The 27,978-nt window shown below is 41.4% G+C and overlaps 1 protein-coding gene across 1 annotated transcript in view; it reads right to left on the bottom strand.

Annotated features, from left to right (window-relative positions):
• The window catches only part of TAFA1 (TAFA chemokine like family member 1), a 350,532-nt gene extending 341,615 nt beyond the window's left edge, over positions 1 to 8,917 (bottom strand). Inside the window, exons 1-2 of the mRNA XM_073351052.1 lie at positions 8,506 to 8,917; positions 6,237 to 6,357 (exon numbers count right to left, since the gene is read on the bottom strand). Of these exons, the coding sequence (XP_073207153.1) occupies positions 6,237 to 6,354 (118 nt within the window). The 5' untranslated portion in view covers positions 6,355 to 6,357; positions 8,506 to 8,917. The remainder of the gene's footprint in view (positions 1 to 6,236; positions 6,358 to 8,505) is intronic.
• Positions 8,918 to 27,978: the final 19,061 nt, after the last annotated feature.

Raw genomic sequence — 27,978 nt, 5'->3', positions numbered from 1 at the left:
TCTGCACAATCCTTTTGCAGGTCACACAAGGAGGGTACAAGGGCTTTTTACATCCTCTGCACTGCTGTAAATGGAAGGGCCAGGGCCACACTTAGCTGCAGAAATATGGGGAAGGTCCAAAGCATAGTACTTAATGCATCAGGACAACAATATTTTAGTCGAAGTTCCTAACAGCAACCTGCTTCTTAAAGTTAAGAAGGACGTTACCAGATCTGAGAACAGCTTTCCCGTGTCCAAACTTGTCTCATTAACTTTACAACTCCAGTACACAGAATGTAACTCCAAAAAGCTGGTAGTTATTTACCATATCACAAAAGACATAAATAGGGAGATTTCTCAGTACCACAGAGCATGTTGTTCTGTCTTCAATTAGGGCCTTTTTAGGCCTGGCCCATGTCATCTTTTGGAGGTTTAATTCCTTGGATTTTTGTAAGCAATCTGTCATTACATCTTCTTAGGACATCCACTGCCCCAGACAAGCAAATCACAAGAGCACAACTCAGTATATAGTCCTGCCTGATACACCCTAGCTATTCACATTCCCCAGTCCAAAATTGTTTGTGCTATTTATAGCACGGCTCCTACACACACAACATCAATGCTGTTTTGCATGCAAGGAGGTGTAACAACATTACATTGCTCTGTATTATCACTCTTAACTCAGCAGCTGACAGTTTACATATCTGCAGACACAGACTTAGGAAGATATTAAAAGGTATATTGTACCTATAGCCAGTTCATTGATTATAGTATATCAAGTTCTGGACCAGATTCTGATCTTGTTTATATCTGTGTTAACCTGGAGTAAGTTCATTGGTTTCAGGGCATTTACTCCATATTTACAATGTAAACAAGATCAAAATCTGATCCTATGTCTTTTTTAGTTCTGTGTTAAGATAAATTATCAAGTGATATTGGCAATTACTTTTGTGGTCACTTGACCTTTACCCTTGATGTGCGTTAAGAAGTTAGATGGTGGTGAGCATATTGTACTGTGAATGCCAGGGTACATGTTTTTTTTTCTTTTCTCTCGTTCTCTAGTACAGTACCAGTATGGATTCTGATTGGCTTGAATACAATTACTAATAATTTTCCATATACATCTTCAAACCTGCTCCTATCAACATCAACAGCAAAAATCCCATTGGATTAGATCACTGATTCTCAATCATCCTGCAAGATAGGCAAGGAAATATTATATTCATATTTTTATTGAGGAAACAGACACAGAGAAGCTAAGTGCAACATTTTTACAAGATGTCATAAACTGGATATCAGCATTGGAGCCTCCCCAAATGAGTACAATTTTTGAAGATTTGGACCTAAGTGGCTTCCCTAAGGCTTCCCAAGTAAGTGGCAGAGTCAAGATTAAAACTAAAGTCCCTTGCTCACAGCCATAGATCAAGTCATTGTAAGACGCTGCCTTTCTTTTATGAAACAAGCTCAGAGAACTCCTCGGTTCTTGTTTGGTCTGAGTTTCTATAAGATTGCTTTGGCGTAGTGATTTTTTTTCTCTTAGTATTTATGGGCAAACTCTTCTCAAGATGATTTTTGATTCGTGTAAGATCTGCTGCTGCCACAATAAATAAAACTATGGATAGCTTAGTATTTAGTTGGTGTACGTATGACCTAAAGTCCTGGTTTTAACATTTATATAACTGTGTCGTTTGATGCATTTCTGTTACAGTACAAAGTAACACATGAAACACTGCCAAGAGAGAAAAAAAAGTGGAAGAAACTACTCAGCATTTTCTTGGCATACTGCCTTGAGAAACGCAACCACAATTTCACTGATACAAGCCAAACCAGCTCAGGCGGATACAACCATCTTTCCCTCTCTGAATAGGCCTTTTTTTTTTAATTAACATCTTTGCAAACGTTAACCATGTTACAGTATCTCTATGTTTCTAGCCCACATCTTTATACTTTACAAAATTCACGTAGGACCAACTTGGCATCCTGAATGTTTAACAAATTATTCTACATGGGCTAAAACGTGTCATGTCCAGGTGATGGTAACTTGCAATTTTTGTGTTTATTTTTTTTTTAACTTCAAGGTCTAACCATGGTATTTTCCATTTAGATTTAATGCTAATTCATAGAATATTCATAGAATATCAGGGTCGGAAGGGACCTCAGGAGATCATCTAGTCCAACCCCCTGCTCAAAGCAGGACCAATCCCCAATTTTTGCCCCAGATCCCTAAATGGCCCCCTCAAGGATTGAACTCACAACCCTGGGTTTGGCCTTAAGGTTCTTTCCTGAATTGAAATATAATCTCTTGTACATAATAAAACAATGAGAGATCATTTTGTATATTTGTGACACTGATGCGAATATCAAATTTATTTGCATCCTTAAGACTCAGAAATGCTTTGTTGACACTTTAGTGTCTTGCCAAACCTTAATGTCGACTTCCTACTTCTGGAGAACTGAGTCAATATTCGCAAAAAGAAAAGAAGTACTTGTTGCACCTTAGAGGCTAACCAATTTATTTGAGCATAAGCTTTTGTGAAGAGAGCTGTAGCTCACGAAAGCTTATGCTCAAATAAATTGGTTAGTCTCTAAGGTGCCACAAGTACTCCTGTTCTTTTTGTGAATACGGACTAACACGGCTGCTACTCTGAAATGAGTCAATATTGTCAATCAGATGATCAATGGACAATCACTGGCACTCAGCTACCTCTTTAAATCACAACCTGTCCAGTCTAATCCCAAGGCCAATTCAACAGCCATACAATTGTATGTATGCTGGAGTTTAAAATGGCCAATGTGGAATTGTTCTCATTGTGTTTTATTAACTCCAAACCAAACTAAGTACTCAGAGAACATTGATTGCTTCTTCCTAAAGTTATATCCTATGCATGTTTTCATGCATACTTTGTATAATATAATTTTCTTGAAAATGAAATATATTTATATAAGGATCTGCAGAAGACAATATTACCTAAAGAGAATTGTATGGCATTGGAGCTATGCAAGTTTACACCAAATGAAGACTGTCCTTTGAGTATTAGTCAAGAAGAAGGAAAAAACTCCATGCACACACTCAACCTATTTCATTTTAAAAGAACATTCACCAATACATGCCTTACTAAGACATAATTATATGCATTCAAACCTTTGGGTTAATGTGACAAGGGAGACAACAGTCCATGTACGTGTGCAATATCTTACATTCAATTTTATACCCATAGTAATATTGAATATATCCTGTATGTGCCCTTCAGCTACTATTTCACAGAAAATGAAGCTACAGTCACTTAAAAATTCTGTCACATAAAATGGTTTGCGATTTATTTGCAATTTTGTATCTTCTGTCACGTCATCTATAGGTTACCAAAATGATGAATTATAGAAATACAGCCTGCAGTGAAATGAAAATTTAAACTTGTGTGTTCGCATGTATAATGTCCAAAAGTTTATCTGAAAACATTAGAACATAAGAACAACCACACTGGGTCAGACCAAAGGTCCATCTATCCCAGATTCCTGTCTTCTGACAGTGGCTAATGCCAGGTGCCCCAGAGGGAATGAACAGAACAGGTAATCATCAAGTGATCCATCCCCTGTTGCCCATTCCCAGCTTCTGGCAAAAACTTACAATGTTTAAGAAAGTTTTAGAAAAAAAGGACTACTATACTTGATAAAGTCACCTTTCAGTGTCTCATGCCAGAAATCCATAGTGTTTCATTACTGAATTAATCTTCATATTAGAAATAGATTCTCTCAATACATATATCCATTCAGTTACATTCAAGTTTATTAGGTTCAATCCACTAAATCAGAATTTGTTTTTTTAACACTGCATGTACTTGTATTTAATGGATACTCTTGTATTTATCAAGTACAAGAGGCACAAGGCAGAAAGGAATCTGTCTCTTTTAATTACCCTAGTCTATACTAAAGTAGTCCTACCATTGAGTTTTTAATTGTTCGGAATGTCTCTTAAATTAAGTATCAAACTAATATCCATGTAATCCCACAAAATGAGAAAAAGTATGCTGAACCTGCTATTGACGATAGCTATTTTTGCCATGACTCAAAATTTCATATACACAAATATTAAATTACTGAAATTGTGCATTGGTTCATCTGCATCATTTGTATTAATCCTTATTTGGCTGAATATTTTAATCTTACTTATACAGTGACTAACAAACACATTCCTAATATTATAAATAGGAACTGCTTAGAGACTATAGTTGAATACATTAAATCAGTCAGTTTCCTAGTTAACATATTTCCATCCCTTTTATGTACAAACCTATTGCATTCAGTAAGCAGATTGCAAATTCATGGCCTTATAAAAACATTGTGCTGATTTCATGTTCTGACAATAGAAATTGTCTAAAATCTCTGTTTCCTCTAAAGGACCCTCCCTAGCTGGTACTTTCCAGGTGCAAAGCAATCTGAATCAGAGGTGAACACCATGTCAAATTCCACTCATCTGTCAATGTACTGGATTATTTCTTGAGAGACTGAAATTGGCTGCCTGGGATCAGAACACCATCAATCTTACTCATGCAGGGTGCGGAGTAGCTGCCTGAGAAAGGCTCGCAAGAGGAAACTCTCTGAGGTTCCTAAGCAGGTGATGAGGCAGCTGTAAAACCTTCACTATATCTGTATCACAGCTCTGAGTGAACGATTTGTCATTTTCCACATTTCCCCAATACTTGGTATGCATTCAGTGTCTGACTGTTCTTGCTTCATAAAAGAAGTGATTTTTCAAGCTTAGGCAAATGTGGCAAAGCTCTGGATCTGCCAGGCTCTCATTTTTTCTCATAATGTCGCTTGTTTCAACAGACTTTACAAAATGAGATTACATTTTCCTTTTACCTATTTATGCAAGTAGTTTGTTTGTTTGTTTGTTTAGCCAGGGGACAGTCTCAGATCACCAATCGTGATTTCGGGGCATTTCTTTTAATGGGCATTTCTCTGTGTATTCCAAAAAAGAACATCCAAAACGGGATGTATTCTCTAACTTCAAAATGCCGGTACTAAAGCCAATACAAAACACATAATAGTTGTTCATTAGATAAAGCCTGGGAGTCAAATTTTTAGAACCATTCCTCTCCAGGCTATGATTATATTTATTTTATATTATGTTATTGAGAGAGAAGACACGAAGATACCCCCAAAACACCCTATCACTTTTGGGCAGCGAAAACAATTGGAAAAAAAACTTTTCAGCACATTAGACCCACTAAAGATTAAGGGCAATTTTTTTCAAATGTGCCTAAGTGATTTAGGAGGCTAAGCCCTATCACTTTTGAAAATGTTAGCCTTATTCTAATTCTGCTTTGATCTACCTGCTTCTACAAATTAAATAATGTGTAATTACCAGCTAATATTCTCTGTTTCATCTCTAATTCTCTTGGGAAGAACTTTCACTCCTTTCCTTGGGTTCAGAGTATGTGAAATTACAACACAAGGCTCTCTCATTTCTAACTTATTGGTAATAATGAGCTTTAATATGCCATTTCTTCAACATTTTTCATATGATACATGATTCACAAAGTAATTACAGCTGAAAATTAACACCAACAATTTCTGTTTGAAGAATGTCAAAGTAATGAAAATATTTATACACAGTCTCCATTCCACACACAAAGAAACTAAAACCTGCTCTCAGCAACACTCATCTAACCCCACTGAAACCCAGGCCTGAATTCTACTCAGAGTTGCACCTTTGCAAACTCATGGCTTGCCATCAGTAAGATTAAAACTTCTAGGCCAAATTCTGCTCTCATATAGACCCATCCCATCCCACTGACCTCAGGAAGAGTGAAAAGGCTCAACTATTATCAGAGTTTCACTCATATCATTGTAAGCGTACAATTTGTGCCCAGATTGACATAGGTACAGCAAATAAAGTTACACAAAGCTCTGCCACCAGGATTTCTTCTGGGGAACAAAACTTACTCTGTTATTACACAGGAAAAAAAATAAAGAGAACAGAGAAATTAAATTCTTATCTAAAATAGGCTTTCAGTGATCAGCCTCCTGAGTTGAGAAGCTGTTAGAAAAGGATGCTAACAGGAGGCATATTCCAATACCAAACAGCCATACATTAGGCTGATCAGAAAGATTCTCTGAGATACATAGACAAACAACTCATAAATGTTCAATAACAAACTGGGATGTTTATGTTTATTCAACCATTTATCAAGGCAGACAAGTGCACGGATAGAGTGCCTGTCATCTTACAACATCCTGTAGCTGATTGGTCCTACCTGGTCTGTGCAGGTGATGCTGCTGGAAAGTGTGATGAAGAGACCCCTGACAGAGCAGCATTGCACATGCACTTATCCACAAATACAGGACCCAAGACATTGTAGAGACCATCGCCATTCTCTAAATGAAATATTAGACAGGCGTTAGTACATATAGCCTGAGAGCACACACAGTATTTAGCAGTGATTACAACAGTATTTTTACCTTTACAGTATCTTTGTTTCTTTCTTCCCTCCCTCTTCTCCCCCTCCCCTTGCAGGCTGCAATGGTTATATGACAAAGGTCATGTCAAAAACAAGAAAAGTTGAGGTAAAGAGATGTCAGCATGGGAGACTTGGTAACTTTTATAATTCAGTGGCACAAATGAAACTATAATGATCCAAGTACTTGAAGAAAAACAACATAAATAGAAGCTAGGGAAATATTCCCACTCTGTGCTGCAATTTGATTTACCAGTTGGGGGGGGGAGGGAATTACAATACTATCCCCCCAAAAATGAGCTCCTCAGACAGTATCAAAACTATTTTAAATATATTACAGATAGTCATACAACATTATCAGATATCTGAGATGCATTTTAAGCATCCTCCAGCCCCAAGGCTGCAAGGCAAATACCTACCCAGTAGGTAACAGATTATTGTTTTTGACTTCTGTGCACATTAATTTTTAATTGCAATGAATGCTGTCTGCTAAACAAAGTAATTGTTTCTCAGAATTGTGTTCTAATCCCCAGATAAAAATCAGCTTCCTTTTGTTTGGCCTATGCTCATAAAGAACAATAGTAAGGGCAGACTGAATTTTATATGTAACAAATAGGAGGTTTGATCTTTTCATAAGGTAGAGTGTGTCAAAATTTAAAGACAAACTCTTGCTGAAAAGGAATGGTGTACTTCTTTCTCTGTCTCCCAATGCTGGCACACTTGACTACTTGAAATATTATATGTGGGTAGATATTTCCATCCATTTATTATTATACTAATTGGTTAAATTTTCTCAGACTTTGTGACTTTAATAGCTCCTTCTCAATACCTGCAAGGATTGTAGGATTTGCAAGGCTCAGCTATGCTACATATCATCCAGTTCCTTTAATAACACCTTCTGCTGCATTTCATATTGCCAAATTAATCAAACTTCAGACATTCTCCTTATTCAGCCAATGACATGATGCCACTTTCTATCTAATAATCCAATCAGCAGAACATCATGTTCACTGAGGATGGAAGACTTTAAAGCTAAAAATCTTTTCTTAACCCTGAACATTCTATGCATTTAGGAAAGATCGAGCCGACCAATGTAAAATCCAAAAAATGACCTATCAGCACAATTTCTTTATTGGGGAAATACACACTATTAAAAATCATAGCGATGTTTATGTGTCAATAAAATATATGCACAGATTATTTTTGTTATTTTAATAAATAAGCATGGTCTTTGAGGATTGTTTTAAAGATTAATGGAAGAAAATCCCGCAAATAAACTGACAAGTATAATTAACTGCAAAATAGCAAAACATTATTTTCCTCAACACAAGGCTATTTGTTTCCCTGTTCTGTGTATCTGATGCACTATTCAGCATATAATTAGTTTTCCTTCCTACTGTTTACTTTTGTATACTTTTCCTCCTTTGTTTTTGGACTGAGTAATAGTGTAACATGGATTCTACCCCCTCCAAACAGATAGCTCACAATAGACCTCCCATGTCTTCAGAAATTAATGCTTTTTTTAGTCATTTCTGGTGCTCCCATGCTTTCATACAATGACATAAAAGGGAAAGGTGACTCTAACATGCATTGATATTTCAGGCATAAAGTGCTCTTATTTAACCTGAACTTTAACATCCTAGCCAAACCATGAAGCAAAGCCAAACTTCTACAATCACCCAATAGCTCCTATTTCTTTTTTTAAAATGTGTCCAGGTATCATATTCTTAACCACACTGAACAGATGACTTTGAAACCCCCCACCCCCACCCCATGTTTTCACTCTTAGTCTGCTACATCTTTTCCATCCTTCCTCAAACTACATTATTTTAATTAACTTTATTCAAAGCCCCAACATTCCTTCCTTACTAGCATTTCATTTCTTCATGTACTTGTTAGTCAGCTCACTACAACTGCTGTCGAACACACTGTTTTTATGCAAAGAGAGCCTCTTGCTAATATATATATATACACACACACACACAGATTCTGTGAGTATTCCTCCAGTTATTGTCAGATGAGTTCAAGATCTGCTTTCTGAATCTTAAATCCTAAAGAAGCTCCTTACCTGAGTAATCCAGCCAAGAGCAGAGTACTCTATTAGTGTTCATTGGAAAGATCTAACACTTTTTAAAATCCATCTGTACCACAATAAGGAATTTTAAATAGCTTCCCAATAATCTTCTTTATCAGGATTAAAAAAAAAAATTCTCTTTTTCGTCACCAATCCTATTCCCAGAGTAAAGGAGACATCTGAGCTCTCAGACTGTGTTGTCAGAAAAGTGGCTAAGGTTTGAGGGGTGGAAACCTTGTCATTTTCACCTTTAAATCATCTCCTAACGTCACCTTCTGTTTGATGAGACCTTTGAAGTGATCTTGAGATAATTTGCAGCTTCCAGTGTACTTAAAGATGAGGATCAGTTTATGTTTAATGACAGAGCAGCCTCACTACAGTGCATTCAATGCAGAGTAAAGCAGCTGTATGTACAAAGCAGGATTGCTATACAATGCTGTAAGTACCGGTAGTCTATTTCAATACATCCCTGCTCTGTAAAGTATCACATGTCTTAAAGTGACATTACCTCTATTACAAGCTACAATGAATTGCTATACCAGTCCACGATCTATTAACAACTGGAGTAACATTTAAATGCCAGCACATCTGATATTTTTTACATTATATATATATATATATATATATATATATATATATATATGCATATACATATATATGCCCTCCTTGTGGTGAAAAGGAGTTCTTCTTTATATATATAGAGAAGAATATATATATATATTTTCTATATATATAAAGAAGAACTCCTTTTCACCACAAGGAGGGCATATTGAAAAGAAAAGAAAGGGCAGAAAAGTGTGACACAAGAGGACTACCAGTGGATGTGGAAAGACAAAACACTTTACTTGCAGTAGCCAATGGAAAATTAGAGACCCTTTAATTGCATTTACTGACCCTTTACTCTCAGGGCTCATTCTTCCATAGATTTGCTAGAAACAATCCGTAAAGTCAGTCCACAGATTTAAGGGAGTCTATTTAATTTCACAAGTTAGAAAGCAACATATATTTGTGATAATGTCTTTTTGGGGGTGGGGGGAAATACAAAGGGAGGGCAGAAAGGTGAAGAGTCCTATACACTTGGATAAGCTTTCCAAAAGCTTGTCCCAATACTAAGTAAAATAATCTCTTCTAATCCCCAATCATTTTTGAAGGTATCTCAGGATGCAATGGACAAAGAGTACCCTCCTTCAACATCCTACCAAATGCTTAAGCTTTGACATGACAAATTATTTATTACAGTCATTTATTTATTGCCCACATCTTAAGTGGCTGTTTACAGGAATGTACTGGTTTTTCCCGTCTTGAGCTATATGTAATTATTTTTTAAACAGCATTTTATATACTCACTACACCACTAAATACTACTTTGATAACATTAAGGCTCTGACTTAAGCCTACAAAAAACCAAGTATATTGGAAGTTAAAGCTGAAACCTTCACTTTAAGTGCACAGTGCCTAAGTAAGACAATACATACAGTAATATGTAAGAACACCTTCTTTGTAACACAATGTGTTTTAATAATTTCTGGCATAAAAAGATCCTACTTTCATTGCTTGCCAAATGCATACACAAAACAATAATAATAATTACCTGTACTATCAAAACACTTCCTTTCCAAACACTCAGAGTGCACCGCTTTCCTGGAGAGTCTTATTAAGAAGGTGCTTTGTGATTACTTGACTGATTTTAATGCCTCCTTTAGAACCATTATATTTTATTGTGTAATACATATTAAGAGACTGGCCAGACAGACTGACAGAGCCATTACATTGATCTGTGACACAATGTGTCATAACTACTCTTTGTTACAGCCCCGATATAATAATGCAACAGGGGCGTGACTTGAACTGACAAAGAAGGGAATTCAAGAGTTGATATTTTCAGTGCTATCCTGAATTCACCACAATGTGGGTCACTATTGCAGAACATACAGCTGAGCTATGCTTAGTACAAAACCCAGAATGGGAGAGGACAAACTTGCTATTATGACAGCGTTGTGGTTCCACAACTCCAGGACTCTATGGGGACTGGCTTAGCCTCCTTAGGACTGCTCTAATTTACACTCAACTGCCTACAGCCCAGAGGGCCGTCTGGCAGCCAGAAATAATAGAAATGCAGAGCTGTTGCAGGCATATTCTTTTCCTGTAGCTGCTTGCACCCCATGGCAGAGACTGTGAGTGGACTGACACACTGAGGGAATCCCCAGGTGGCCAGATTGATTAGGTCTATGACCCCTTTGCATTAGTAGGGCCAAGACCCATGTTATTGCTTTGAGACCCTAAACATGCTCTAGGCATAATAGGGTGAGTAAATATTAACTCTGAGCTGGAATTTCTCCAGCCCTTAATGTCATTAGCAAGTTGGTTTAATATTAAATTTCCTTTGTTGTTTCGCAGTGTGTTGGGTCAAATTCAATAGCGATGGAAACACTGGTGTAAGGGGTAAGGGTAGGGTAGTGTGCACCAGTTTGGCATTGAGCAGTGTACAAAATAAGTGTTACTTGCACAGCATTAGATGACTCAGCTGTTCAAAAACCATGAGGCAGGCCATCACAAATCATCAGATAGGCTTAAAAAAAGTTTAATGGGTTATTATGTTTGCCTATGTTTTCCAGTTACCAGTGCTCTGCTGCCATTAGGGCTAAAAACATATTTTCTAAGAAAAGAAAGCCGAGAGTCTCACATCACAACATGACTCCAGAAACTGGGGCTTTAAGAATACCAAATGTCATGAGGCTCATGATGAGTTGTCAAGGCTGCTTATAAAGATGTGTGGCAGGAAAATAGCTGCCAGGAACATATAAGAAATCAGCCCTTTTCTTCCATCTCTTATACCTTCCTGGTAGTTGTTTTTCCTGCTACAATTCCTGTAGTGACCCACTTCTGCTTAAAAATTAAGCTACATGGTTCACCTACAGAATGCTGGGTCAGTGCAAGTTTCACGAGTTTTACCACTTACATCCATGGTACACCTGGGCCCGTCATTTACACTCCCACTAAATTTGGCCCTGAATTTTCCCAAGGACTCATTTATTATTTTTAGACAAACTTTTTTTAAAAAATAAACAGGAGTCCTCTTGTTTGGCAATATAGTGGCAATATTCACTGCAACGGACACAGAACCATTACGTTTGTTTGTTTTTCAGTGAGAAGCTAACTCTGAATATTCACGCTTTTAAAGGTCTGTGGTGTCTTTTAGATGTTTTCAGTAAAGGTATGTAATACTGTGCAGCTGTTCATCCTGATTTCCAGTTTAACGATGTTATTTCCCAGGACTTTCCTTAGGGTTTTAATAAAGCTGGCAGTGGCTCAGTGACAGGGGTCTCTCACTCCTATAACTGTCCTCACCCATTTACTCAGCTCCTGGGCGGGGTTTGGGGACCCAGGAGCATGTGCATGAAGACATTGCATGCAGTGGAAAAGAGGGAGGTATGTGGGAGCTACAAGAAGACAGGGGCATGGGGAGGTCAGGAAGGGTGGAGCGTCTCTGGGGAAAGCTGGTGGGGAAGGAGGTGTTTAGAGAGCGTGGGGGGGTTAAAGTCCTCTGCGGGACTGTGTGGAGGAGCTGCTGTTGTTATTTAAGGGTGCTGGGTGTAGCTGGAAAGTTCAAAAGGTCACCCCTAATGCAGGGCTCTCCTGCCAGCTATAGCTTTAGTTTGGGTGCCCATCGGCGGACGTAAGGAACCTGTTTAGCACAAGCTCTTCCCTGCCACAGTGTGTGAGCAATACAGGGCAGGCGGTGTTTGGGGGAGCCAAAGGGGAGACATGGGAGAAGCGATACTGGGAGAAGGGGAGCTGCAGGGGTGCCTGGAAGAGTGTTTGAACTGCCAGGAGAAGGGGTTCAGGAGGGAATTCCCAGAAAGGAGATCCTCTGGAGGCAGGAAGGGGTTGGGGGGTAAATAATCAGGCCACACACCTTAGCAGGGTAGGCGTGGGCAGATCAGTACAAGGTACACATTTATGTAAGATACAGTGTAACTGTCACCCTGCCAAGGGCTGATAACTCGCAGCGCAAAGAGGCTAATGCCACCACAACCTCTAACAGCTGCCGCGATGGCACAGAATAAGCTCTTCAGAAACAGGGGATGTGTTGCTTTCATGAGGGGAGGGAATATTAAATAGCCTGCCCTTTTCATCTCTCCCCTGCCCTGGCTCCTGGCATCGCAGACATGAACAGAGGAGTCCTTGGCAAATCCTGCCGTGGCATTCTCACACCTGCTTTGATGTCTTTTCTGCCAATTCCAACTTTCAATGGACCGACAAGGCGTGGGAAGGCTCCGCTTGTCTTGTTCCAGCCAGATATAGTGTCATCTTTCCCAGCTACTGACAACTGGCTCTGAGCACATTGCCTATCCAGTTTAGATGTCAGCAGCTTCTGGTGGGAGGGAGAAAGACTGGCCTGCAACCGTGAGCCCTCGTGTCAAATTCAGGGCTGCAAATTTAGGAGCGATAATAAAAGAGAGAAAAATATTATCTGTGTGAATGTTGAATGGCTGCTGCAATGCCATCAGCACAAGACTTACAGAAAAGTGAGCTGCCTCGCAAAAGGAATCCAAGAGGAGGGATCTGAGAGGTGCACAGGGTTGGGGGTCATGTCACCGAGCAGGTGAAATGGCAGCTCCAGCCAGAGAGGGGGGCAGAAGGGATCTAATCCCTACTGAGGGGTGGGATAAACACCTCTGTGACAGTCAAGGGTAGGTGGCTCTGCTGTCCCCCAGGGATGGCTTAAGACTGTTTTAAACACAGCAGGCATGTCAGGACATGTTTCCTCCTAGATTATTATGGTCTATGCCACAGCCTTGGGGATGGGGTGGGGAGGGGGAGCAGCCGCAACAAATATAGAGGGCTAAAAAGGCCTACAGGTTGCACAGTCAGGTCAGTCAGCCTCTGAAATGGTAGCTGCATCCTGGGGAGGGGCAGCACCTCACAGAGGAAGGGAAGAAGGTTCCAACTAAACCAGTTCCAGCTAGCAAATCAAATCACATAGCCCAGAAACCCCACTGGAAGGGGTCACTCCACAGGCTCCTCTTTTATGTGCTTCTGTCTTCCCCCTCCATGTCCCTTTTCCCCGGCTGCGAGAGGAGAATTCCAAGGCGAAGATGGGTGCAGGCAGCCATTTTCCAGCTGTCTTTCATAGGGTCCTGAAGTCAGGGAAGGTTGGTGGGGAGGGTTAGGGAAAGCGCAGCCCACAGGCAGCAGAAGGTAGAAGACCCCAGTGCTGGGAGCTGCAAGAGAGGGCAGAGAGCATGAGAAGCCTACACCAAGGCCAAGTAAGTCCCCCTCCCCGATTAACGAGGAGGGGAACTAAAGGCAGGATTGAAACATTTTAGAAAAAAAACATGCCCGTCAGCCTATGCCATTGGGTGGGATTTCTCATAGCACAGAGGAAACCAATTATAGGCAGAGTTTCCTGAGAGCTGTGGGAAAACCCCATCCATCTTAAGGCTGATTAGTTCCTAGGAGGGATTCCAGCAGAAGGTCCACATAATTGAGCAGAGTTAAAGGTGGGGATAGGCTGTCCGTGGCCACCATCCCATCCCCTCAAAGAGGGCCAGAGAGACGTGACCCTCAGGGGGGAGAAGCTAGAGCTGAGTAGGAGGTTGGGGAGGGCAGGCTGATGTAGATGCCATGCTCTCAGCTGCTTCACGTGGGATGTTTTTCCATGGATGTGGGGAGGGAGTCTCTGATTTCTCCCTGGCGAGTGGCAGCAGGTGTGTGGGAGACAGGAGCCTGTTCCCCATACCCTCCTGGTTTCTGAGGTTTATGTGGGATGGGGTACGCAAGGATAGCTTGGGCTGCTGGGGGAACCAGTAGGGACCAGGATATTGGCAGGAGTCAGGGGTACTGGGAGAGGGCAGGAATTAGTGATGGAGCAAGTCCATCCCTCATCCCATTAGTTTTCTTCTCTACCAGGCCCTGGCCCCCTGTTTGTTCCCCTCCCTAGCAGCTGCTGGGACCTGTGCCTCACTGAGAGTTCCATGCTGGCCTGGCACCGGAGGGTGAGCAGAAAGCAAGGAGCAAATCCTATCTGCTACAGCATCCCCCGTGAAGACATGGCCACTGCCCCCGGTCCACAGCCCCACTGATTATGCAAGACCTCAGACGGGATGCAGGCAGACATCTGAGGGCTGCCAAAGATCAGAGCATCACAGGAGAGGGAGATGCCCAATGATGGCAGCGCTAGGTTTCCTCAGGCTGGTAGCAGAGGCCGAACTGTTCCAAAAGCAAATTTTAAAGAGGGGCCTTCTAGATAAATAACTATTAAATTCACTTGTATAATCACTTCTTCCCCTTGGTTCTACCGCCTAAGTAAGGAGGACAGCCTCATGATAAAGGCCTGAACTCCATGTGATAATTGCATCTGCAGTTACATAAGTGCCCATACCACAGGTTCTTGCTTTGTATGTACATTTCTGTTCATTTCATATGCAGAGCAGGCTGACAAAAGCACCCACACATGGTCCTCTGGCCTCCACTTTCTGAAAGTTAGGGCCCGAATATAGATTTAATCAACAGGGGAGGGATTCAAGGACCAAAATATAGAGGGAGGAGAGGGGATTCTGGAGCATAACCAATTCAAACGCAAGGCCCCAAAATATCACACATCTCCTTATAACTCAGTAACACATAACCTACACAGTGGTGTCATTTCCAAGAACACCCACATTGTGTGGTAATGTTTGTGCAAAGAAGTTTGACTCATTTTCTTTTTAAAAAGTGTGCATCTTTAATTCGCTAGCAGTTTATTTTTCCACCATTGGAGACACCGACTGCATTTTAATTAGCGTGTTAAGATTTCCTCTGGAAAGTATGCACAGCCTCAAACATTTGAAGACAGCAATCTACACTCTGTGAAAGATATTTCTGTTTTCCCATATTTATGTATCTATTTATACTTAAGAGGGAATGTAATTGGCTTACTCCTTTAGAATTGCACAAGTCCCTGCTGCCTGGTCTGGCTTAAAATCACATTATCCTGACTTTACTAGCCAAGTTTCTCTAAGATGTCCTCTTCAGTAAATTTCTAAATATCCCTTGCAGGCATGACAGTTGTGCCCAAAATCCATTCTTGCAAGCTCTGTTTCATTTGTGTTTCTAAGAGTAACAAACTGACCACCCACGGACAGACCAGAAATAGTTAAATCCTCTTAAGAATATCCTTTCATACCGACTTTTAGAGAAAAAAATCCCAAATGTGTGTTGTCTGCTGCTTGCCTCGCTGTGCCCCTGCTGATCCATTCGTTTTATTCCTCTGTTCTTTCATGGTCCTAGATCTCTGGGGTTTTGCTTTTAGTGTAGCCTTGTCATGAGTATCTCCCAGTTCATCAGAAAAGGCCACTCCCCTCCCTTAACCTCATAATACCATGAATTCAAATGCCAGGAAACTGATCAGAAGCCACATCAACCTCCTGTTATTCTTCATTTACTCCAATGACTTTGAGCTTTTGGGGAAAGTTCAACTTTCTCTTCTCCTCCCCTGCGGTATTGTGGGTTCTGAGATGAAGCATACAGTGCCCAAGCAAAAAATGCATGTGCACCCTCTCTTCCTAGCCCACTCTGCCATGGTTGTAGGAAGCAATGGCTGCCCCCACCTTCAGTTGCTGGTGAGAAAGGCTTGTGGTCTGCCATGCTGGCCTCTATGAATGGGGACGCACAATAGGTCTGCCTTCTCTTCTGAGATCTTCATGGGGCATATCCCTCCAACATACCTTAACCTTTCCAGTTGTGTTCCCACCACGTCTCTCTGGTATGCCCGCCCCTTATCTCCATTCCCCTCCCTCACTTGCCTTTCCCTTCTTGTGCAAAGTCTCCCTCCATCATTTTTTCCTCTCCTACAAGGTGCTTCGCTACCCGAAATCCCCCTTCATTTATAGTGTCATTTTCTGCTCCTCCCCCTTACTGTTAATCCTCTACTCTCCTTCCCATCCGGTCTCATTTCCCGTTCTGATACTCAACATGGGGTCTCTTCAGGGCAGGACACTGCCTGCCTCCCACAAGTGAAAACCATCAGAGAGAGCAGTGGAAGATGCCAGCCCTGGCTGCTCAGAGGTAGAGGAGGCAGTGGACAGAACTCCCAATTTAGCAAAGATTTGGCTTTGTTCTGAACTGGAACAAAACCCAAAACTTTCTAAGTTCTCTGTGAAGAAAAAAAAAATTTAAGAGCCAATTGAAATGTCTCGTTTCAACAAAGACTTACCAAAATCTTTCAATTCCAACTTTTTTTTTTTACATTTTATAATATAACACAACATTTAAAACATTTCAAAATGAAGTAATTTAAAAATAAAAGCATTCTGTCCCCAAAGTGTCAAAATGAGCTGTTTTGACATTGTTGGAACTTTTTCTGAAACAAACTTTTGCAATGTTGCAAAGCATTTCAGTTTCGGTGGAACTGCATTATTTTGGCCAGAGTGTGATTCTGCTAGAGTTTCTCTCTCTAGTTTTGATCTGGGGGACATGGACTCTGCTGAAATTACTGCTTCTGCTGGTCAGAAGCAAGAGCTGCAACCAAAAAAGTTTGTTTTTCAACCCCAGTTCTTTAGAATATATGTAGCCCAGGATGTAGCCCAAAATCTTAGTGTTGTTGGCACACAAGTCCTGCCCCTCCCTGCCCTCTCTTACTCCAGCAATTTCCCCTCTAGCCTCAATCCCACTGTTTTGTGTCATAGAGAGGCATGTCCTGTCTCTGAAGTGGCAAAGCAGCATGTGTCACACAGACCTGCAGATTGAAGGATGCAGAGCAGAAGCAAGTGGACATAAAGGGAAACCACTTCCCACAAAAGCTGAAGGTCTTGCCTACACAGTTTTTGGTACCACTTAAACTATATTGGTTTAGAAATATTACCCACACATATATACTCCCGTGACAATTTTAAAGGATTTTGGGCCCACCCAGGACTAGGTGATGGCATGTGGTATTTCCTGGGGGAAAAGAAAGGCCCAGCTTCCTTTTAGTAGATGGACTCTGCTAGTTGTGTGGAATACAACCAGAAAGCATACCAGGCCGTGCAACAGCTGCTTCTAGGTAGCTATAGTATTTGTAATGCAGTTACCGGCCTGGGATCTCAGCTGCTCCCACATTGCTCAGCAGAAGCAGCTGTTTTGCCAATCCCTTCTTCCATAGATGAAGGTCTGCAGGCATGTTAGCTTAGCTGGAACCGCTTAAAAAAAGATAAATATATCACAAGTCACTTTTTTAAAACAAGAAAGTGTAAGCTGCAAAATAATCAATTTGTACATTGAGGAAAGCAGAATGCCAAAGGAAAGTCTTCAAGAGTTATTGTTCCTGACCTACCTTAAGTGTTATTCTTTTTTAAAGAGAGATCTAGTCATGACCCATATACGTAGGAGACAGAGATATTGTTCCTTTGAAAGATTTGTCATGCCTACGAGAGAAGTGGGAGGGGAAAAAAGAGCTATTGTTGTCAAGGAATTTTGTACTGAAAGTTTTGTTAAAATAAATAGAACGCTATGCATAGGACAGTACATAACAATACTCACGAATAATTTGCCAGCCGCAAGCAATGGGGACATGTAGTCTCTGCTAAGAACTAGCAAAAGGAATCAACAGTACGGTACCTCCCTCACCAAGGAGCATGAAATTTAATGAACAACCAATATATTCAAAATACAACCATCCAGGACAGGATGTTCTTGAACAGTAATGGAAATGAAAGCTAGGAAAGAAGAGCTTTATGCCATAACTGGAATCCTTTTTAACTTGGGAAAACAATTTACTCTAAATGTATGGCACGTCAGTTAGAAGAAACAGTATCGCCATCTTGCATGTTATAGATCATAAGAACAATAGATCCATGGGTTTTAGGGCCAGAGAGACATGCTGATCATCTAATCTGACCACCTGCATAACACAGGCACTAGAATTTCATCCAGCAATTACTGCTACAAGCTCAGTTCTCTGGTTGAACTGGACCACATCAGAGAGACAGCCATCACTATGCACGTTATTTTCTCATGCCCCTATTTATCCTAGATATTCATTTGGTAACCTAGCCTCTGAAAAAAGATTAAAGAATATTACTATTAAGAGTACTAAGAATTAATAATATTAAGACAAGAACAAGTATTTTGCAGTCTATAATCAATGGGACACGGGAATACCAGGGTACAAAATATATTGGAAGGACAGAATAGGTCATGCTGGTGGGGGAGTGGCAATATATGTGAAAGAAAGTGTAGAATCAAATGAATTAAAAATCTTAAATGAACCAAACTGTACCATAGAATTTCTATGGGTCATAATTCCATGCTCAAATAATAAGAATAAAGCGGTAGGGATATATTACCGACCACCTGACCAGGATGGTGATAGTGACTGTGAAATGCTCAGGGAGATTAGAGAGCCTATTCAAAATAAAAAAAACTCAATAATAATGGGAGATTTCAACTATCCCCATATTGACTGGGTACATATCACCTCAGGACAGGATGCAGAGATAAAGTTTCTTGACCCCTTGAATGACTGCTTCTTGCAGCCGCTAGTCCTGGAACCCACAAGAGGAGAGGCAATTCTTTATTTAGCCCTAAATGGAGCACAGGATCAGGTCCAAGAGGTGAATATTGCTGGACAGCTTGGTAATAGTGACCATAATATAATTAAATTTAACATCCCTGTGGCAGTGAAACACCACAGCAGCCCAACACTGTCACATTTAATTTCAGAAAGAGGAACTACACAAAAGTGAGGTGGTTAGTTAAATAGAAATTAAAAGGTACAGAGCCAAAAGTAAAATCCCTGCAAGCTGCATGGAAACTTTTTAAAGACACCATAATAGACGCTCAACTTAAATGTATACCCCAAATTAAAAAATATAGTAAGAGAACCAAAAAAAGAGTCAACATGGCTAAACAACAAAGTAAAAGAAGCAGTGAGAGACAACAAGGCATTCCTTTAAAACGTGGAAGTTAAATCCTAGTGAGGAAAATAGAAAGGAGCATAAACTCTGGCAAATGAAGTATAAAAATATAATTAGGAGGGCCAAAAAAGAATTTGAAGAACAGCTCGCCAAAACCTCAAAAAGTAACAGCAAAAAAATGTTTAAGTATATCAGAAGCAGGAAGCCTGCTAAACAACCACTGTGGTCCCTGGACAATCAAGATGCTAAAGGCACACTCAAGGACGATAAGGCCATTGCAGATAAACTAAATGATTTTTTGCATCGGTCTTCACAGTTGAGGAACTGTCCCAGATTGAGGTGTCATTAGACGAGGATTTGGAACAAACTGATAAACTAAATAGTAATAAGTCACCAGGACCAGCTGGTATTCACCCAAGAGTTCTGAAGGAACTCAAATGTGAAATTGCAGAACTACTAACTGTAATCTGTAACTATCACTTAAATCAGCTTCTCTACCAAATGAAATTAATAGGCAGCAGGTTTAAAACAAACAAAAGGAAGTATTTTTTCACACAACACAAAGTCAACCTCTGGAACTCCTTGCCAGAGGATGTTGTGAAGGCCAAGAATATAACAGGGTTCAAAAATGAACTAGTTAAGTTTGTGGAGGATAGGTCCATCAAAGGCTATTAGCCAGGATGGCCAGAGATGGTGTCCCTAGCTTCTGTTTGCCAGAAGCTGGGAATGGGCAACAGGGGATGGATCACTTGATGATTACCTGTTCTGTTCATTCCCTCTGGGGTACCTGGCATTGGCCACTATTGGAAGACGGGATACTGGGCTAGATGGACTTTTGGTCTGACCCAGTATGGCCGTTTTTATGTTCTTATAGCATTAGCATGGGTAGTTTCAGTCTGCGTCTTCCTTTCCAAGCTAGCTAGGCAGCTAGGGTGAGAAAAGCGTACTATTGCATTCTGGTCCATTGACATCCAGGGAGTTCCACTATAGAGCAACAAGAGTGCAGGGTCCTTTCACTGAAAAGTAGTTTGTCTATAGCACTGAGTAAGTGACACTTAAGTCTAATTGGCCAAATCCCAGGAAAGCTGGGCAACGTTTTTTTGGACAAATAGTTTCTTTGCTGAAAAATGCAGTTGTGGACAATAAGAAACTATTTGACTCAACTACACCAAATAGTATAAGGCAATTTTTTCTCAGGACTTTGACGCCATACACAAAACAGGGTGGCAATTCATAGTGACAGCAATTCATTATAACAATGAATAGTCATTGAGTCAGGGAAAGAGAGAGAGAATTACTCTATTGTCTAGTGGTTAGGGCATTCATCTAGGACCACCGTTCTCAAACTGTGCGCGTCGGAACCCCAAAGTGGGTCGTGAACCTGTTTTAATGGGATCTCCAAGGCTGGTGTTAGACTTGCTGGGCCCGAGGCCTACAACCCTGAGCCTTGCTGAGCCTGGGGCCCAAGTCCAAGGGCTTCAGCCCTGGGGTGGCAGGGTTCAGGCTTCAGTCCCCACTCCTGGGGTTGTGTAGTAATTTTTGTTGTCAGAAGGGGGTCACTGTGCAATGAAGTTTGAGAACCCCTGATCTAGGATGTGGGAGACCCAAGTTCAAGACCCTCCTCCAATGATTATTTCTACAAAGTGGATATATCTTCAAGAGGAAAGTTTGAGAGACCCTCCCGCATATGCGCCAGAATAACCCATAGCCAGTAGTTAGCAGAAGTGCTGAGAGCCATTGAATCCTGTATATTTTGGAAACCACTTCAAGCCAGGGGATGCTGCAGCACCCCCAGTACCTCTAGTTCTAGCATCTATAATGGTTAGGACAGTCTCCTAAAATGGAGACCCAAGTTCAAATCCCTTCTTCAGATCAGGCAGACAGGGGAACTGAACCTGGATATTACACATCCAAGCTGAGTTCTCTAACCATTAGCTAAAAATTATAAGGAGGCCATTGCATCCTCCTCTGGCTGTTTTGTGAATCTAGCTCTTTCAAAATCATAGAATCATAGAATCATAGAATCATAGAATATCAGGGTTGGAAGGGACCCCAGAAGGTCATCTAGTCCAACCCCCTGCTCGAAGCAGGACCAATTCCCAGTTAAATCATCCCAGCCAGGGCTTTGTCAAGCCTGACCTTAAAAACCTCTAAGGAAGGAGATTCTACCACCTCCCTAGGTAACGCATTCCAGTGTTTCACCACCCTCTTAGTGAAAAAGTTTTTCCTAATATCCAATCTAAACCTCCCCCACTGCAACTTGAGACCATTACTCCTCGTTCTGTCATCTGCTACCATTGAGAACAGTCTAGAGCCATCCTCTTTGGAACCCCCTTTCAGGTAGTTGAAAGCAGCTATCAAATCCCCCCTCATTCTTCTCTTCTGCAGGCTAAACAATCCCAGCTCCCTCAGCCTCTCCTCATAACTCATGTGTTCCAGTCCCCTAATCATTTTTGTTGCCCTTCGCTGGACTCTCTCCAATTTATCCACATCCTTCTTGAAGCGTGGGGCCCAAAACTGGACACAGTACTCCAGATGAGGCCTCACCAATGTCGAATAGAGGGGAACGATCACGTCCCTTGATCTGCTCGCTATGCCCCTACTTATACATCCCAAAATGCCATTGGCCTTCTTGGCAACAAGGGCACACTGCTGACTCATATCCAGCTTCTCGTCCACTGTCACCCCTAGGTCCTTTTCTGCAGAACTGCTGCCTAGCCATTCTGTCCCTAGTCTGTAGCGGTGCATTGGGTTCTTCCGTCCTAAGTGCAGGACCCTGCACTTATCCTTATTGAACCTCATCAGATTCCTTTTGGCCCAATCTTCCAATTGGTCTAGGTCCTTCTGTATCCTATCCCTCCCCTCCAGCGTATCTACCACTCCTCCCAGTTTAGTATCATCCGCAAATTTGCTGAGAGTGCAATCCACACCATCTTCCAGATCATTTATGAAGATATTGAATAAAACCGGCCCCAGGACCGACCCTTGGGGCACTCCACTTGATACCGGCTGCCAACTAGACATGGAGCCATTGATCACTACCCGTTGAGCCCGACAATTTAGCCAGCTTTCTACCCACCTTATAGTGCATTCATCCAGCCCATACTTCCTTAACTTGCTGACAAGAATACTATGGGAGACCGTGTCAAAAGCTTTGCTAAAGTCAAGAAACAATACATCCACTGCTTTCCCTTCATCCACAGAACCAGTAATCTCATCATAAAAGGCGATTAGATTAGTCAGGCATGACCTTCCCTTGGTGAATCCATGCTGGCTGTTCCTGATCACTTTCCTCTCATGCAAGTGCTTCAGGATTGATTCTTTGAGGACCTGCTCCATGATTTTTCCAGGGACTGAGGTGAGGCTGACTGGCCTGTAGTTCCCAGGATCTTCCTTCTTCCCTTTTTTAAAGATTGGCACTACATTAGCCTTTTTCCAGTCATCCGGGACTTCCCCGGTTCGCCACGAGTTTTCAAAGATAATGGCCAGTGGCTCTGCAATCACAGCCGCCAATTCCTTCAGCACTCTCGGATGCAACTCGTCCGGCCCCATGGACTTGTGCACGTCCAGCTTTTCTAAATAGTCCCTATCCGCCTCTATCTCCACAGAGGGCTGGCCATCTCTTCCGCATTTTGTGATGCCCAGCGCAGCAGTCTGGGAGCTGACCTTGTTAGTGAAAACAGAGGCAAAAAAAGCATTGAGTACATTAGCTTTTTCCACATCCTCTGTCACTAGGTTGCCTCCCTCATTCAGTAAGGGGCCCACACATTCCTTGGCTTTCTTCTTGTTGCCAACATACCTGAAGAAACCCTTCTTGTTACTCTTGACATCTCTGGCTAGCTGCAGCTCCAGGTGCGATTTGGCCCTCCTGATAACATTCCTACATGCCCGAGCAATATTTTTATACTCTTCCCTGGTCATATGTCCAACCTTCCACTTCTTGTAAGCTTCTTTTTTATGTTTAAGATCCGCTAGGATTTCACCATTAAGCCAAGTTGGTCGCCTGCCATATTTACTATTCTTTCGACTCATCGGGATGGTTTGTCCCTGTAACCTCAACAGGGATTCCTTGAAATACAGCCAGCTCTCCTGGACTCCTTTCCCCTTCAAGTTAGTCCCCCAGGGGATCCTGGCCATCCGTTCCCTGAGGGAGTCGAAGTCTGCTTTCCTGAAGTCCAGGGTCCGTATCCTGCTGCTTACCTTTGTTCCCTGCGTCAGGATCCTGAACTCAACCAACTCATGGTCACTGCCTCCCAGATTCCCATCCACTTTTGCTTCCCCCACTAATTCTACCCGGTTTGTGAGCAGCAGGTCAAGAAAAGCACCCCCCCTAGTTGGCTCCTCTAGCACTTGCGCCAGGAAATTGTCCCCTACGCTTTCCAAAAACTTCCTGGATTGTCTATGCACCGCTGTATTGCTCTCCCAGCAGATATCAGGAAAATTAAAGTCACCCATGAGAATCAGGGCATGCGATCTAGTAGCTTCCGTGAGCTGCCGGAAGAAAGCCTCATCCACCTCATCCCCCTGGTCCGGTGGTCTATAGCAGACTCCCACCACTACATCACTCTTGTTGCACACACTTCTAAACTTAATCCAGAGACACTCAGGTTTTTCTGCAGTTTCGTACCGGAGCTCTGAGCAGTCATACTGCTCCCTTACATACAGTGCTACTCCCCCACCTTTTCTGCCCTGCCTGTCCTTCCTGAACAGTTTATAATGATCCATTCCACGTCAAATGAAGCATAAAAAAAATCTGTTTTGGGTCAAACAAAAGAGGATCCATTTGACCCAAACCAGATTCTTTCAATTTGACCAAAAAAAGAAAAAAAAGCACAACCTTTTCCCCTTCCAGAACTGACAGCAGACAAGTGAGGGGCTTTGGGAAACAGAATCTTCCCCAGAGTAACACACCAAATAATTCAGTAGCCCTGAGAGTTCAGATACTGGATCCACCATACCCCTGACACCCCCAAATCCCATTCACACTGTAACAGCAGCTTACCCAGTCCAGCATCAAAATAGAGCCACTGTGTCTTAACTTCCCCCCAAAGGCAGTCTTCTCCAGGCTGGCTGGGGCGATTTGGCCTACCAGCCAAATCAGAAGGATCTCCTTCCAGCATAAACAAAAGTAACAAAATAAACCATCTTTTAGCTCTTCCCAGATAAAATCTCTTCTATGGGTTATAGAGGAGTAAAAAAGGGAGAGCTTCCTCTAATATTCTCTGAAAGCCTGAGCTAGGAACCCTTGAAAGTAGAGCTAACACAGGCCAGGCCTCAGGCCCACACTGTTCCAACTACCCCAGGCTCAAACAGTCCATTTCCTAAACATAGACCTTTACCCCTCACTGCTGGGGTTTACAAACAGCCCTTGGCGCCAAGGCTTCTTTAATCCCAACAGCCAGTTGGTTGCCTCTATAAGTCTCCTCCCAGGCCCTTTGTTGAAAGGCCCTAATATCTGCTACTACTCCCTTCAGTTCTCTCCAAATTCTGAGCAACAAAAAGCCTTATATTGTCCCATGTCACATGACCCACTCAGTCAGGTTTTAAAGGGGTCAAGACTTGAAGCAGAGATGGGTTGGACTTGAAGCCTGTCCATAAAGAGAGCTAGTAAAGCAGACGGTGCCTATGCGGGGCACAGTTCAATGACAATACTGTCTTAAAGGCTTCTCTCCATTCAGCCATCTCTGTACAAGGGAATGACACCGTTTCTGCTGCCTTAATGACTGTACATGTCTGAAAGGCTAGAAGGAAGCAGGTTTGAGGCTAAAATAGTATTATTGGTCAAACTAAGATCATGATATTAAGACATGACTGGGCTGGTTTTACTGGTCCATTCATACAGTTGTATTGTGTGTGCTGTGCAATACAGAATGCTGTATAAAGTTCTGTTATCAGTTTAAGAAATGTTTTAACTTTGAAAAGTCTTTAGACACAAATGTGGTCTCGTGTACTCACATGCATATCAACAATCTTCTTGGAAAACCAAGCACTGTATACTTGCTGTATGGTGCATTCTGACATTGTCCCAAATACCTAACATCAGAAATGAGTCCCTCATTGGTACATATTAAAAAGGAGGTGAGTATAGCAAATTTCATCTGTGTGAGACAACTGTTCTGGTTTCTGCAAGCACTATAAGGAGAGACTGCTATCCTGTCAGTGAACTATCAAGGTCTCTAGAGTCTGCACTGGTCCACAGCGGAAGGGGAAAATCTCAGTTGTAATATATCACCTAGTCACTGACCAAATAGCTTATTTGAAAACCTGTTTGTTAGCTTCTATTTTATGACAGAATAAGTTAGTGATGGAACAAAACGGACAAACTGAGATATTTCTTTGGTAGCTGCCACTGTATCTCTTTTCTGTGTGCCACTGGCAGGGGTGTGGACCCCTGGGGTCTGTTACCAGCTCTTCTGCAGATTCCTTATGTGGCCTCAACCAATATGCACCTCACTTTATTCACCTGTAAAATGCACTGATATTTCAGGGGGTTGTGAGGCTTAAATTCACATTTTAAATATGCTTGGAGATCCTCTGATGAAAAACGCTATATCAAAGTAGGGATACTATTATTATTGTGAACAAGTTAGAAAAAACTGCACCTAACTCAACAAAGAATATTCCTGAATAAAGGTGCACGAGGAAGCCCATTAGTAGGTCAAGTAGTTCAGGCTTCTAGGGGCAAATTCTGTCTTCAGTTAAATCCATGCAAATGCAACAAGGAAAGGCAACACAAACAAAGCCACTTTTAAGGAGAACGTGTAAAATAGAGGGTAGGGAAGGTTCCCCAATGAGGACAAAAATAAATAATAGTCAATATGGAATATGTAAAACACAGTGGGCCAAATACATCCCTGGTATAACTCCTCTGTATTCTATAAAGGATGAAGATTGCTCAGTATGTTTCAATATTTTGGACCTCATCCTACAATCATCGTACACACTATGAGCTTCTGTGTTGTAAGGCCTACATATTTAATTCTACATGTCATTCCTGTGTGCTGTACTGCAGGTCATTATTTAAGAATATCATTTTGAGCATCCTGTTCCAAATACCATCTACTTATTTACTGGGCTGGATAGAGGGCAGCCGCCGTAGGTTTGTGCATTATATCGGTGCTGTAGATGGTTAGTTTCTGAGTAAGTAAGTAGTGCATGAAATGAGCATGGAAAAGATTTATATACTGTCCTGCTTTTGCTTTGGAGCAGGTTGGGTGACTGACAGCAAACCCGATATAATAATTCCTTGCAGGCAGATGGTGAGATCACGATTTGCTCTTCAGTTTCAATTCACTGCCATCTCTCATAAGCAACATAGCTGCATGATCTACCAATAAGAAAGGTCTATGCTGTTCTATAATTTTTCCAGTGCCGGAATGAAAACATATGGATTAATATTGTGACTTGTTCTCATATTTCATGGTGTAAAAAATTGTCTTAAATTTACCTCCAACATCTCATAACTGATCAAATGTAGATAATAGCTTCAGAAATCTACTCAAAAGCAACTAGTAATTTCCTACACCATCCCTGACAGGCAATACTCCTTTGAACGGTGGCGTAGGTGTTGGAATTCTTGCCTTGCATCTCCAGCTCTCTCCGCGCATATTCTTTTTAGGCTGCCATCTGCTAATGCAATGTGCCACCCGAAGAGAGAGAGAGAGAGAGAGAAGAGCTCCACTGCCCAGTCTGTTCTGTTTTCAGATTTACTCGTCTATTTCCTTCAACTCCCAACACCCAGGCTGTGCCATCCGTTACCTCTGACGTCAGTGACAAGATCTGCAAACTCGCCCACGTTTCCGTTAATTTTCAGTGACTGAGTGCATCTCTTGAACTGGTATCCAGGCTTTTGTTTGGATGAATGAGTACTGCTATGTCACTGCACCAATATAATCCTTAGCCTTAGTAAGTTAAAGGCAATTCATTTGTTTTGATATTATAGAGGTTGCAGTCATAGAGGGGATTACACCATTTGGAAGGACAGGATAATTCACATCTGATTATTGAGCTTTAAAGCACTCATTTTATCATCTATCTATCTATCTATCTATCTATCTATCTATCTATCTATCTATCTATCTATCTATCTATCTATCTATCTAAAACCTTAAATTGGTGTCAAATGCACAATATTTTTATCAAAGGAACAACACTGTTAGTATTTTGAACGAAACACAGCCATGCACATCATACAGTACTGAATGTAGGAATCTAATTACCACAGTAAATATGGGATGATGTGCATTATCATTGATTCACTGGGCTTTGCACTGAAATTGTCAGCAGAAAACTTTGACTTACTGCTGCTTTTGCTTCAATGCCTTGGATATTTGGAATATTTATAAGATGACATTCATTTAATTCTATTTTTTGTTTGGAGACAATTTTACAGAGGATAATTTAGGTTAAGCTTATTATGCAGTATCCCTCACTGAAATATATTACAAGTTACAAATTTAATTCCAGGAAACTGAGGACTATGTTACCACTCACCAATTGAAAATTATCTCCTTTGGTCCTTATTTATATCCCCCTCCCCATCTCTTTTCAGGTTTTAAAAATTTTTGGTTTTGTTTGCACCTGAATAAAT

Source organism: Lepidochelys kempii, chromosome 7, assembly GCF_965140285.1.
Source record: "Lepidochelys kempii isolate rLepKem1 chromosome 7, rLepKem1.hap1, whole genome shotgun sequence".
Classification (NCBI taxonomy): Eukaryota; Metazoa; Chordata; order Testudines; family Cheloniidae; genus Lepidochelys; species Lepidochelys kempii.
This window is presented reverse-complemented; position numbering and strand designations above follow the sequence as displayed.